The following is a 12794-nucleotide window of genomic DNA, read 5'->3' as shown; positions in this document are numbered from 1 at the left end:
CGCACTCACAGATCACCAGGGTCCCCTCAGCGTAGGGTGACCAGACAGCAAGTGTGAAAAATCGGGACGGGGGATTGGGGGTAATAGGAGCCTATATAAGGAAAAGCCCTATAAAATTGGGACATCTGGTCACCCTACCTCAGTGCTGGTATGAGGCTCAGGACCGAGCGAGAGCCAGCCGCCCCCAGAGGCTGCTGAACTGGGCTGGGCTGGGGTTCAACCCCTTGTCCCAGGACAGCTCCTGCATGTCAGGGCTGCGGGCCAGGAAATCTCTCACTTCCAGGGGCGGGTTCACCGGCTCTGGGCAGTCGTAGATCCCGATTCCCCCCCACCCCATCACGGGAGCAGATCACAGACCGCACCATTTTACAAGCCAGTCCCAGGACGTTCCCCCTCAGTCACAGCCTCCGATGTCAGGCCACAGTCACGGACCAGGCCTGACCGGACCCCGAGCCATTTTCCTTTGGACCTTTATGTGTTGGATCATCTGAACTTGGGCTCAGTGGCAAGAGCCTTTAACTGCCGTCCCAGTGGCCCTGGCATGGGGCTGTGTTACAGGGAGCTCCTGGGGGTGCAAAGGGGACACCCCCCCGCAAAGATCTTCAAGGGGCCCCAAATTCTCATCCGAAAAGCCAGACCAGGGACCAGGTTCTGCGGTGTCAAGGAGCAGAAGTGCTGCAGCTGGGAGAGGTTTTCTCCTTCACCCCAACTAGACATCACATCACAGGAGCCAGACTGGACCCTGGAGGGCTGTGGATGGAGGGATGGGGAGGGTGGAGAGATGGATAGAGGGATGTGGATGGAGGGATGGGGAAGGTGGAGGGATGGATAGAGGGATGTGGATGGAGGGATGGAGAGCGTGGAGGGATGGATAGATGGGGAGGGTGGAGGGATGAACTGAGGGCTGTGGATGGAGGGCTGTGGATGGAGGGATGGACAGAGGGCTGTGGATGGAGGGATGGGGAGGGTGGAGGGATGGATACAGGGCTGTGGATGGAGGGATGGGGAGGGTGGAGGGATGGACAGAGGGCTGTGGATGGAAGGATGGACAGAGGGCTGTGGAAAGGGTCAGACAGCTGCACACACACTGCTACCAGGCACCGTCTAACCCGGACCAGGCCAAAGTCCGGGGCTTACATCAGGCCTGGGGAACCCCCGCGTCGGTGACCCCCCCACTCCAGCCAGACGGCCCCTGCCCAGCCCCCCAAGGAGGCTGCTGCCCAAACCAGATGGACAGAGACAAACCCCGGACAAATGGGGAGGGGCAGGAGGAGAGCTCGTCACACCACTGACAGGCAGGCGCCTGGCAGCCTTGCGGGACGGGGGGGGGGGAACACACACATCCCCACCCCACCCCCCCCCCCCGGCTGCACGGAGCTGTCGGAGTGAGCAGCCCCGGGGCAGCCGCAATCGATTGGATACATCACCAGGCTCCCTTCCCAGCTCCCCTTTGGCCCCCAGCCGGCCGGGGGGGAGCAGGGGCTGAGGCCGGGGATCCCCGCGCACCTGACAGCTTGTCAGCCCTGCCAGTTAGTCTCACTCTGCTGAAGGCAGGAGCTCCCGGCCCCTCGGCCTGGCGCACTCCCCCACCCCCATGCTCCAGATGCCTGGCATGGCGGGTTGGATGGGGGAGGGGGAGAGCCCAGATACCACTATGATGGCACATTTTGGAGAGAAAGGGGGGCACCGACAGAGCTGGGGCAGCTCAGGACTGGGCTAGCAGGAGGCTGCGGGTCGGGATTGAGGGGCACCGGCAGAGCTGGGCTCCGTCCTCCGCACTAGGGGGAGGGGAATTATCAACATCTCCACACCCCCCCCATTCCTGCCCCCATCCACCTCCACGCACCCCACCCCTGCCTCCCCGAATCCCCCCCCACACCCATCCCATAATCCCACTGCCCACGCCTGCCCATCCCTCCCCCCCCCGCCTCCATCCACCTCCACACGCCCCATCCCTCTCTCACCAAATCCCCCCCACACCCAACCCACTGCCCACACCCGCCCTCCCTCCCATGCCTCCATCCATCTCCACACACCCCACCCCTGCCTCCCCGAATCCCCCCCACACCCATCCCACAATCTCACTGTTCACTCCCACACCTGCCCATCCCTCCTTCCCTGCCCCCCATGCCTCCATCCATCTCCACATGACACACCCCATCCCTCCCTCCCCCCATGCTGACCATCTACCACCCCTCCCCTCGGCCTGGCGTGTGTGTTTCTCTGGTTACTGCCACACGAGCAGGTGGCTCTGAGGGCTCCTTCCTGGCCCGGGGTCAGAGGAACGGGCAGCGATTGCTGACATGGCAGGAGCCGCGCCCGGCCGGGCTGCCCAGGACCCTGGGGTCACTGCGGGGCACCCGGCTGAATGGGGCAGGGACTCCCACCATGAGTGCTGCAGGCAGGACATAGGGAGCCCCCTGGTGGGGCCCTGGGGCAGCGCAGGCTGGGGCACCCGTGGGAACCACACGAGTCTCTGTGACTGGCAGCCCCCAGGGAGAAGCCCCTTTGGCTTCATCACAGCCCAGGCCCCCCTCAGCTCTGCCCCCAGGGCCACTCCTGGAGACCCGACAGCGCCCCCTGCTGGGAGAGGCCAGGCTGGACTAGCTGGGAGCTCCCCCAGCCAGCGCTCCTGCCCTGCTCCCTAGGGCACTGGGTGGAGTCAGGGAACTGGATCCAAGGCCTTTCACCCCTCAGTCCTGACACGCAGCCCCCCCTCCCCTCCCTCCACAGCTCTGCCGGTGCCCCTCAATCCCAATGTGCAGACCTCCACTCCCCTCCCTCCACAGCTCTGCTGGTGCCCCTCAATCCCCTCCCTCCACAGCTCTGCCAGTGCCCCTCAATCCCGACCACGCAGCCCCCCTCCCCTCCCTCCACAGCTCTGCCGGTGCCCCTCAATCCCGACACGCAGCCTCCTGCTAGCCCAGCCCTGCCCCTCTCCGCCCAGCTCTGCCGGTGCCCCTCAATCCCAACCTGCAGCCCCCTCTCCTCCCTCCACAGCTCTGCCGCTGCCCCTCAATCCCGACGTGCAGCCCCCACCCTGCCCGCCTCCTTCCCTCAGCTCTGCTGGTGCCCCTCAATCCCGACGCGCAGCCCCCTGCTGTTTCCCATTAGTAGTGTCCCATGCTGTGGCAGGGAGTGGGCAGGTTTCGGGGGGCACTAGGCGCCGTACAGCTGGGGTTGCTGTGCTACAATTACAGTGTAACGGTGTCCAATGAAGATGAGATCGTTAATTGCAGGTGGTGGAGGCTGCGGCTGCTTGTTCCCTCCTCACCCTGGAGATAGCACGTGCCAGCCCCTTGGGAGCCAATGGCCCATGGAGCCAGAGCCAAGCCAGCCCCCACCGTCACCCACCAGTTCCAAGAGCCCAATGGGACCCAGACCCCTTGAGCTGGGCTCTGGCTTCACTGCCCCACTCCCAGCACCCTTCCCTGGCATACCATTCAGGGCACCTTTATGGGGTAATTTCCAAAGTCCCCCACCCCCAGATCTACCAGTGCCCCTCAATTCTGACCTGCAGCCCACTGCTAGCCCTGACCCCCCCAGCTCTGCCAGTGCCCCTCAATCCCAACCTGCACCCCCCTGCTAGCCCAGCCCTGCCCTCCTCCCCCCGGCTCTGCCAGTGCCCCTCAATCCCGACCTGTAGCCCCCTGCTAGCTGTGCCCTGTCCCCACCCAGCACTGCTAGTGCCCCTCTGTCGGCAATGGGGGGAGTTACCCAGCCTGGACCCTGCACCCCAACCCAGAACCATCCCCAATCCTGTCCCCCCACCCCAGTCTCAGTCCAATTACTCTCTCGCTTCTCCCATGATTCCTCACCCCCACCTGCCCCCAGTGGTCCCCTCCTTCCACCATCCCCCCAGAAGGTCTCCTCCCCTCAGCCTAGCACAACCCCTCTCTGCCCCTCACTCAACCCCTCCCTGGGCCCCTCCCCACGGACCCCCCTCCCCTGCCTCCGCTTGGATCTCTGCCCCACCCAGGCAGTACCAGGTTTGCCATGGCACCAGTGGCTCCATGGCGCTGGGCCCACACTCAGGCGGGGCCCTGGTGTCTGGATTGTGGCCCCGCCTCCCCTTCCTGAGCCCCCTCCTCCGCTCTACCCCCTCCCCTGACCCCTGGGCGTGACTGGGCCGGGCAGCTTGCTGGGGTCACCAGGGCTCTGCCCGGCTTCCCACCGCCCACCTCCCCGGCCGAGCTCTCTGGGGCTGGTGCAGGGGACGAGTCGGTCTCGGCTAGTGCAGGGGGGGGGGAGGCCTCTCCCACGCCCCCAACTCTCCCAGTCCTCACCCCAACATCCCCCTCTCCTGATCAGCCCTTGCTTGGCTTCCCCCTTCTCACCCCCACCCCCGCTGTGGGTCAGCTGGTGCACACCTGGGGCTCCTCAGCAGCCGGGGCCCTGCAGGGTGTGAGGCGGCAGCAGGAGCCTGATGTGCTGGCCAGGCACAGACGCCCCTGCCCCTCCGATCCGTTCCCCTGCCCGGGACTCAGGGCTGGGAGGTCCCATCTGCTCCGTCACTGTGAGACGTCCCATCCACGGCCCCCACTGCACCCCTTGCTCCGTCCAGCCTCAGCCCCACCCCCCTCTGTCCGTCCGTCCGTCCGTCCTCCCCCCCCGCCGTGTCCGTCTGTCCTTCCCCGGACACCCCCCTCTGTCCGTCCGTCCGTCCTCCCCCCCCGCCGTGTCCGTCCTTCCCCGGACACCCCCCCATCGATCGCCGGCCGAGCTCTCTGGGCTGCCGCAGTCCGGATTCCCCCCCTTGGGCAATTGCGCTGTCTGAGCTTCGGGCGGCAAAAAAAAAAAAAAAAAAACCCTCTGCCCCATCTCCCCTTCTGATTGGTCAGACTCCCTTCCCCGTCCTCCCGCCTCATTCGTCCAAGCGACCTGGCTGGTTATTGGCTAGCTGAGTCCCAAAATTGGCGCTCGCGCTGATTGGTGGGGAGGAATGTTAGGCGGACGAGGATTGGTCGCATCCGGCTCCCGGCCGGGATGGAGCGGGGAAAGCCGATTGGCGAATGAAGGGAGGGGCGTGGCGATTGGCCGGAAGTGAGCGGGCCGGGCGGGCATTGGTCCCGGCGCGAAGTGCGCTGATTGGTGGAGCGGTGCGGAGCGGAGGCGGGGATTGGCGGAGGCAGGCGGGTGACGTGTGCTCATTGGCCGGCTGTGCGCGCGGCAGCGGCAAGCGCGCGCGGGCGGTGGGGCTGCTTTGTGACGAGTGGCGGCGGGTTCGGGTCCCGGCGGCGGCATGTCCCGCGTGTCGGTGCTGGGGGTGTCGGTGCTGGAGAACCCGAGCCCGTTCGGCCGCCCGCTGCGCTTCCAGGTGCAGTTCGAGTGCGGGGAGGCGCTGCCGCACGGTGAGTCCGGCCCGGCCGGGAGCCCCCAGCCCCAGACAACGGGGCACCCCGCTGCCCCGCGCCCGGGGGAACCTTCCGGGTCCGGCCCTGGGACCTCTGAGGCCTGGGAGGCCCCTGCCCCTACTATAGCCCCTGCCCCTCACTCCAGTGCCGGGCGGGTGTTCCCCTCCCCCCATTCTGCCCGGGCCTGTAGGGAGACTCCCCCCCCCACCCCGCACATGCTGGAGGCGGGGGTGAAGGGGTCGGGGTCTCTCCATCTGGCTGGGGGGCATTTCCGGGACGGGCCCTTCCCCCTCGCCCCCCTCCCCCCGGGATGGGGTCCATGGCAGGGGACCTGCTCTGTGGGGTTGGGGTCGGATCCCAGGGCGCCTGGCTGAGGAGCTGAGGCTGTTCCCCCCGCTATGGGCCGTGCCTGCCCCCCTCTGCCCCGGGGAGTGGGGGAGGGGGGTAGATGCACCTGGTTCAGGAGCCAGGACTCCTGGGTTCTGTTCGCTGCTACTGATGTGCTGTGCGCTCCTGGGCGCGTCCCATCCCCAGCTCTGGAACAGGGAGGGAGCTGGTGCTTGCCCAGCCTTCCTGGGGGATTAACTATCTATTGTCTGCAAAGCGCAGGCAGCATGCGAAGTGCCAAGAAACGCTGGGTATTGTTAAAAGGCAGGAGGCTGCTGGGTTCCAGCCTGGGTCAGGCCCTCAGAGGCCTCAAAAGTGTTGTAAATGCCTAGAAAGGAGCTGATGCGGCTACTCTGGGGAAGTGAGTGGGAGGTGAAAGCAGGTACCTGTGAAGGAAACCCCTCACGTTCTGCATCTGATCCACACTCAGCAGGCTGCAGAGAGCCCTTTGGCGTTAAAATAACTTGGCCAAACTATCCTGTTAACCCTGCCAGCACAGCCATGCCCCTTACCAGTGGGGATGAGACTCTTACCTGACTGCCCCAGGGAATTCTGCTTGCAAATTTCTGTTTGCTTGGTGCCAGTTTGTATAAACATCAAGACTTAAATGGTACAATATGCTCTGATTAGGAGAGGTGCTGCTGATGGGTGAGAATCACATGTGCCCAGCATTTCTGAAAAGCAGGCCACACATGGCTTGATTCTGTGGCCAGAGAATCCTTCTGGGGTGGAGACTCCTAGGGGCAGAAACATCTGCCTTTTGCAGATCATGGTGTAGCCAGAGCTAGTTTGGCCCAATCTTCCTGGGTTGAATATTTGCCAGCGATAAACACGTGAACGAGACATTACTTAACACAGTGAAGCGATGGCGCTGAAAGGTAGAATATTGGCCGTGATGTTTCCAGTTCTGTGTGCCCTCCCCCACTAAGATTTCCCATCCAAAAGACTCTAAACCCCCTACTGTCCCTTCTTCTTAAAACAGCCCATCAAGGAAAGGGGCCCTTAGATTGCAGTTTTAGAACCATTGTATTAAGAGCTCTGAGTGCTTCTGAGGCATCTCTGGGAGCCTGGCTCCTCTCCCTGAAGAAATGAGCCCAAGGGTCAAAGAGAAACTTTCCGAAGGGTGCGAGGATAATGCGAGACGTCAGACTGCAGAGCGGTATTGTCATGAATGCGTAGCTTGCAAAGCCCTTTATGGCCTAAGCCATGAGGCTGTTAACTTCAGGGGGTGTCAAAGCTGTGGAGTGGCGGCAGCCAAATCTCTCTGCTGTCTTTGGGGCTGAGAAATTGGCATGTCTCATTGGTTTACGGTTTGAAAATAGGCTGTTTGCAGAGTCTGAGCACAGCCCCACTGAGTGGGGGCAGCAGGAGCTCTGACAAGCTGTTGGATCATCCATCTTCTCTGAGGCTATCATTCAGATACGGGCAGCACCAGCCGCTGCATGGCCTGCCTTATGCTGCGGTATGCCCTGTGGGAGGATCTTTCTCCAAACAGGAAGGGCCGTGCAGCTCTGGGAAACCTGTCTGCCGAATCAATCGGCTAAGCTTTCCAGTGCACTGGGGGAAAGGGAAGGATCAGGTCTCTATCAGACTGAAATTCCTCGCTCTTGGGGGCTTGTGTGGGATCGTCCCCCACTACTATCTATTCTGGGAAGGGGGCTACAGCTCATAGGGGCTTGAGGGTATATGCTGCAGTTTGTTCCTCAAGGAAAGCTTCCCTGCCTTAGTAAGATACTCTGGCCTATTATGTAATCTCTGGCTAACACATCCCCTCTCTTGTAAATTACACATCTTCTGTATGTGAAAAGCTGCTGTTTCTGATTTGTTTTGAGAAACTGTGTATTCCCCTTAATCCGAGCTCCCCCTGCTGTGTGGCATCACTCTCCCTGGCAAAGGCCACCCTGATCCAGTTTCCTGGGAAGTATTTACATGTTACATGGCACGCTTCCCTCGGGTATGGAAACTACCCCCCCCCCCCGCCATACACACTTCTAGCTTGATGTCTGTGCATGGGGGCATAGGCCTGGCATTGGCTCAGGCTTAGACATGCCTGAATGCCTCTTAGGTTTGGGTATCAGGCTTTGGCAAAAGAAGGCAGATTCTGCTTGGAGCTGAAACTCATCCCTTTGAATGGACAGCTTGGCAACCCTTGTGCCTGTATTCAAAGGAGCACTGATTATTAACTTGATTTAAAACCAGAGTTGAGCTTAATGTAAATGAAATTAAGAGCCCACAGAAGGTAACGTGACCCAGGACCCCATTGTGCCAGGCGCTGTACAAACAACAAAAAAGAAGCCCCAGCCCCAAAGAGCTTCCGTTCTAAGTATCGGACAAGGAACAGCAGATGGACTGGACAGGCAGATGGGAGCTTGTAATGAAACCGTTCTGGCCATAACTGGTGCAGCCTTGAGTGCAGACAATGCTTAAGAAGATGCCTTGGGTCATAATCAGGAAATCTCTCATGAGCTTTAAAGAGCAAAGTCTGCTCTTCGTAGCAGAGTCTGGCTCCCTTCCCACTGGGGCTGCACCTGTCCAAGATGCTGGTCGGTGCTTTGGTCTCATCTTTTGCCAAACGGTCTCCCATCTCTTGTTGGTGATCTACAGAATCTAGCCTTCTGGGGTCCCCTGTGATCCCTATCCCTCGAAGAAAAGGGTTGGCAGGAGGAAGGGAAGGAGCTTGCAGCCCAGTGAATGGTTTCATGTTTGAGGTGTTTGCTGGGGATTTAGGAGATCAGAATTTGGTTCTGGGCCATGCCACAGAGACTATTGGATCTTGGGCAAGTCACTTAAGCTTGCTGTGCCTCAGTGTCTCTGTAAAAGGGCATAATAATCTTTCCTTTGTCTTGTCTGCTTTGTGGTGGTGTCCTATCGTGTCTGGGCAGTGGGGTTGGAGTTTGTAGGTGGTTGTGGGACACTGATAATTAAGTTCTGGATGGGGAACCGACGGGAAACACAAGAGTCAGGGTCAGACAGTCATGTTGGTGTAAATGTGGGTGTTGTGCTCAGTTATGCTGGCATAAATCCAGAGCAGAATCGGTTCCCCAGCATTACTCAAGGGCTGCTGCCAATTCTCACTGTGCTCCCCTTCCCTTTCAGACCTGGAGTGGAAGATCATCTATGTGGGCTCTGCGGAGAGTGAGGAGTATGACCAGGTGCTCGACTCTGTTCTGGTGGGGCCTGTCCCAGCTGGGAGGCACATGTTTGTGTTTGAGGTAAGAGGCAGCTGCAGGAGACATGGGCAGGGCTAAAGAGCCTGGTCTGGGGCTAGGAAGTGACTGGATGGGTGAAATGCAACCAAAGCAGATGGGGACCCTTAATCTGAAACAGTATTTTTGGGTGGGGAGGTGGGGGAAATGGGCAACACCTTGTTATGGTGGTGAAGACCCTTCCGAGTGTGATGTCTGAAGAGAGCAATGTTAACCTGTGGGAATCAATAAGTGAATTTTTTTCCCCTAGAGTGTTCAGTATTTTTGTCTTAAGCGTCAGGGATTGACCACAGCTGGAGACGGACTGTGGACAGAGTGGGCTGGTACCCTGAGAGGGTACAGATAACTCTTTCTCAGAAGCTCCGCTGGTGGGTCTTGCTCCCATGCTCAGGGTCACACTGATCTTCAGGTTTGGGGTTGGGAAGAAATCTCTCTTCCCCACCCAGCAGATTGGCAGGGACCTTGGTGGTTTATTCGCCTTCCTCTTCAGTGTGGATCAGGGGTCCCTGCTCGGCTCGTCTGGTTAGATCTCACTAGATCAGTTCCCAGTCATTGCAGGGGCCTTGGCATTGCCAGCCCTTCAGTCCCTCCTGTTTTCTTCCTGTGGCATTCAGCTGTTGGGTTCCCATAGTTTGGTCTGATCCGGGCAGTAGGGCTTGATGATGGAGAGAAGGTCATACAGCGTGATCTGGTCGTCCCTTCTGGCCTTAAAAACTCACCGATGTGACTGGCTCTGGTTCCCCTCTGACGTGCTCTCTGGTCTCCCCCCGGGGTGGGGATGTCGCTTCCTTTCCAGGCCGAAGCCCCCAACCCCAGCCTGATCCCTGAGAGCGACGCAGTGGGGGTGACTGTGGTGCTCATCACCTGCACCTACCTGGGCCAGGAGTTCATCCGTGTGGGCTACTACGTCAACAACGAGTACACGGACCCCGAGCTGCGGGAGAACCCCCCCCTCAAGCCAGACTTCTCCCAGGTACGAGCGGCTGGCAGAGGGGGGCTCGTGACTCACGCCCTGCCTTGTCCATGGGGTCTTTGTAAGGGGCACTTCGGGCCTTCTGGGCAAGGAGGCTCTTGCCACTGCAGAGCCCTGGTCTGACCCAGCTCCTCACGGGGTGGGGAGGCTGGGATCAGGGAGCTCTCTGACACTCTGAGCCCTAGTGCAGCATTACAAACTCTTGGGCCATGCTGGCTAGGGAAAAGGTGAGGCTCGAGGTCCCTGGCTAGGGGACTGGGAGTCAGGGCACCTGGGTTCCCTTCCTGGCTCTGCCACTGACTGACTTGTATGCCCTTGCCCAAGTCACTTCCCTGCTACACTGTGCCTCAGTTTTCCCCTCTGTAGAGCGAGGCTGCTGGTACTTTAGATGTTTACTAAGCTAAGGAAGAACAGCCTTGACTCCTGGTTATATCCCAGCGCTGTCCTACCCTCCCATCTCAACTGGCACAGGCCAGGGTACGCCCTGTGGGGGAAGGCCCCACTTCTTACCCCTTAACATGAAATCCCAGCAAGGGCCACTACATCCAGCTGGTTGACTGGAAATTCTCCAGCGTCTCTCTCCCCATAGGGTTCTCCTACCCAGGCTGGGGTCTGCTAGGTGTCTCTAGGCTCCAAATTGCTGTATAACAAGCCCTGCAGCTGTCTGACTCCTCCTCCCCCTGCTTAGCTGCAGAGGAACATTCTGGCCTCCAACCCCCGTGTTACCCGCTTCCACATCAACTGGGACGGCCCCAGCGACCAGATGGAGGACATCGAGAACGTGGACCCAGAGCCTGAGGGTGTGCTGTCTGCCAGCTGCACCTCAGCCAAGGGACCGGGCACTGCCCTCTGCATCCTACCTGAGAACTCCATGGACTGCATGTGATCCGGGGCACAGCCAGACCTGGATACGGGAGCCCAAGGATACAGCCACTGCGTGGGGAAGGGGATCGGACTGGCTTCACGGGGGCTGCATCCAAGTACTACGGGGAAGTGGTACCAAGTATCAGCGGGGAAACCTGGACATGTTCTAGTGGGGTAACTAAAGGGTTAATGCCTCTCCCTAACCAATGGGGTGTCAGACTGGCCCTTCCCCTTAGCCTGCGTGAGGAGACTGGGGGCACCTGCTTTGCAGCTGGGCTAGGGAGGAATGGGAGCTGTAGGTCTGCTGGCTCCTCCCCCACGTTCTCTGTCTCTGCACCAATCACTGCTGGCTCCGTAGGAATCACCCTAGACAAGCACTTAGTCCCACCCACCCTGCATCAGGCCATCAGCTCAGGGAGCCCCTGGGGCTTGGGTGGCTTGCCAGGAATGTGAGCCAGCTCCCTCGGGAACCATCCCCACCCCTGCGGTGACCCAGCTCTGCTCCTTCCAGGGCTGCTGCAGCCATGGCATGCACCTGCCTGGGATTCTGGACTCCCAGTCAGACCTCTCCTTCGCTGCCTCTAGCTGGGCAGTCGTATGCTCCCCCCCTCCAGCCCCATGCTGCCCACAGTGGCTTTGCAGCGCTGCTGCCTGGGGGTTCCTCCTCCTGGTCGCATCTCAATAACTCTAGAGCAGCTCCCTCCAGCTGGAGGATTGAATCCTCTCCCCCCGCCCCCCTTCCCGGGGAGGAGAGGGCATCAGACAGCGTTTCATCCTAGCCATGGCACATCATGATTCTACCAGCTCCTCTGGGGCACAACTTGCTCCAGCATCTCTCCTGGCCTCGCCAGTATACAGCTCTTCCTGGGGTGAAGGGGAACCAATGTACAGAGCCCTTGTGATCACATAGCTCGACCTCAGGGGTGGCGGTGTGCACCCCGCATGGCAAAGAGCCGTCTGATCCGCATTAGGGTGCGTTAGAATCAGAACCTCCTGATGGATCGACTTCCTTCCTTCACCCTTAAGACGAGTCTGACAACGCCTACTGGTCTGGTGTGTTGTGCTAGGAAACCTGCCTCTGTTCTACTAGACTGATCCATCGCTCTTAGAGCAACGTCTGCAGCCTGATCCGGAATGGAGCATGCCCCTGCTTAGCCAGCTGTGGGATGGAGATCCTAGTCACTCTCTAGAGTAAATGGCCAGTTACAAACCCAGCTGGGATCTTCAGCCCTCCACCAGCCTCCATGGGGGAAAAGAGAGATTATTTGGGGGAATCGCTAGTTCAGTTCTGTTCCGAAGTGCCCTGTTCTGACCTTGTCCATTTCCTTCTCCGATGTGGTAGGAGTCTTCTTTGCATACATGGTTTTTTTTGTTTATTTTTTATTTTAACTATTGAAAGTATCTTAAGTCAACGTAGGAATAAAGCTCTTGGAACGATTTGCTGTCTCGTGCACTGGAGCAAGCCGCGTGGCGTCAGCGCAGGGCCTGGCAGCACAGCCTCACCCGCTTCCTTCATAGTCACGGTGCTTCTGTCTGGGGGCTGTGCCAGCAGCGTTCTTCAGAGGCAGCACGGTCCGATATGGTGTATCAGCCGGTGAGTCGTGACCCTGAGGGTGGGGGTCCTGAGACTGAAAAATCTTATTGCCATCTAAACCAAAGAAAATCTCACCCCCCGACAGCCTATGTACCTGTCCTCTTCAAGGTAAGTATCCTGCCAGCCTCTCCATGCACATGCAGGCTTAGCATTATCATCACCAGAGCTTTTTTTATTCTTTATAGTCAACATGAGAGAGGGAGGGAGTCGTGAACATTTTTTACTTCAGGTAATGGATTGCCAACCTGCAAAGTTTGAGAAATGGGTGTAGTGGATGGGACACAAGTCCCGGGGTCTATTTCTAGTCCTGCCACTGACTCTGTAAACTTCGGCAAGTCCCTTACCCCTCTGTGCCTCAGTTTCCCCTCCCACTCTTTGTCTATTTAGACTGTGAGCTCTATGGGGCAGGGGCTGTC

The 12794-nt window shown here is 59.5% G+C and overlaps 1 protein-coding gene across 1 annotated transcript; it reads left to right on the top strand.

Annotated features, from left to right (window-relative positions):
* The first annotated feature begins 5164 nt into the window (after positions 1-5164).
* Positions 5165-12221, top strand: ASF1B (anti-silencing function 1B histone chaperone). Its single transcript, XM_039513662.1, has 4 exons — positions 5165-5351; positions 8838-8953; positions 9744-9920; positions 10609-12221. The coding sequence occupies exons 1-4, from the start codon at positions 5243-5245 to the stop codon at positions 10804-10806; spliced, it is 600 nt and encodes a 199-aa protein (XP_039369596.1). The 5' UTR covers positions 5165-5242; the 3' UTR covers positions 10807-12221.
* The last annotated feature ends 573 nt before the right edge of the window (positions 12222-12794 follow it).

Source organism: Mauremys reevesii, linkage group 25 (genome assembly GCF_016161935.1).
Source record: "Mauremys reevesii isolate NIE-2019 linkage group 25, ASM1616193v1, whole genome shotgun sequence".
In the NCBI taxonomy this organism is placed as follows: Eukaryota; Metazoa; Chordata; order Testudines; family Geoemydidae; genus Mauremys; species Mauremys reevesii.
This window is presented reverse-complemented; position numbering and strand designations above follow the sequence as displayed.

Excerpts from the sequence above, each read along its gene's own strand:
- ASF1B (XM_039513662.1), top strand. The coding sequence starts at position 5,243 with ATGTCCCGCGTGTCGGTGCTGGGGGTGTCGGTGCTGGAGAACCCGAGC. Across the intron at positions 5,352-8,837 it reads CGGGGAGGCGCTGCCGCACG|ACCTGGAGTGGAAGATCATC; the intron begins GTGAGTCCGGCC and ends CTTCCCTTTCAG. Across the intron at positions 8,954-9,743 it reads GGCACATGTTTGTGTTTGAG|GCCGAAGCCCCCAACCCCAG; the intron begins GTAAGAGGCAGC and ends CTTCCTTTCCAG.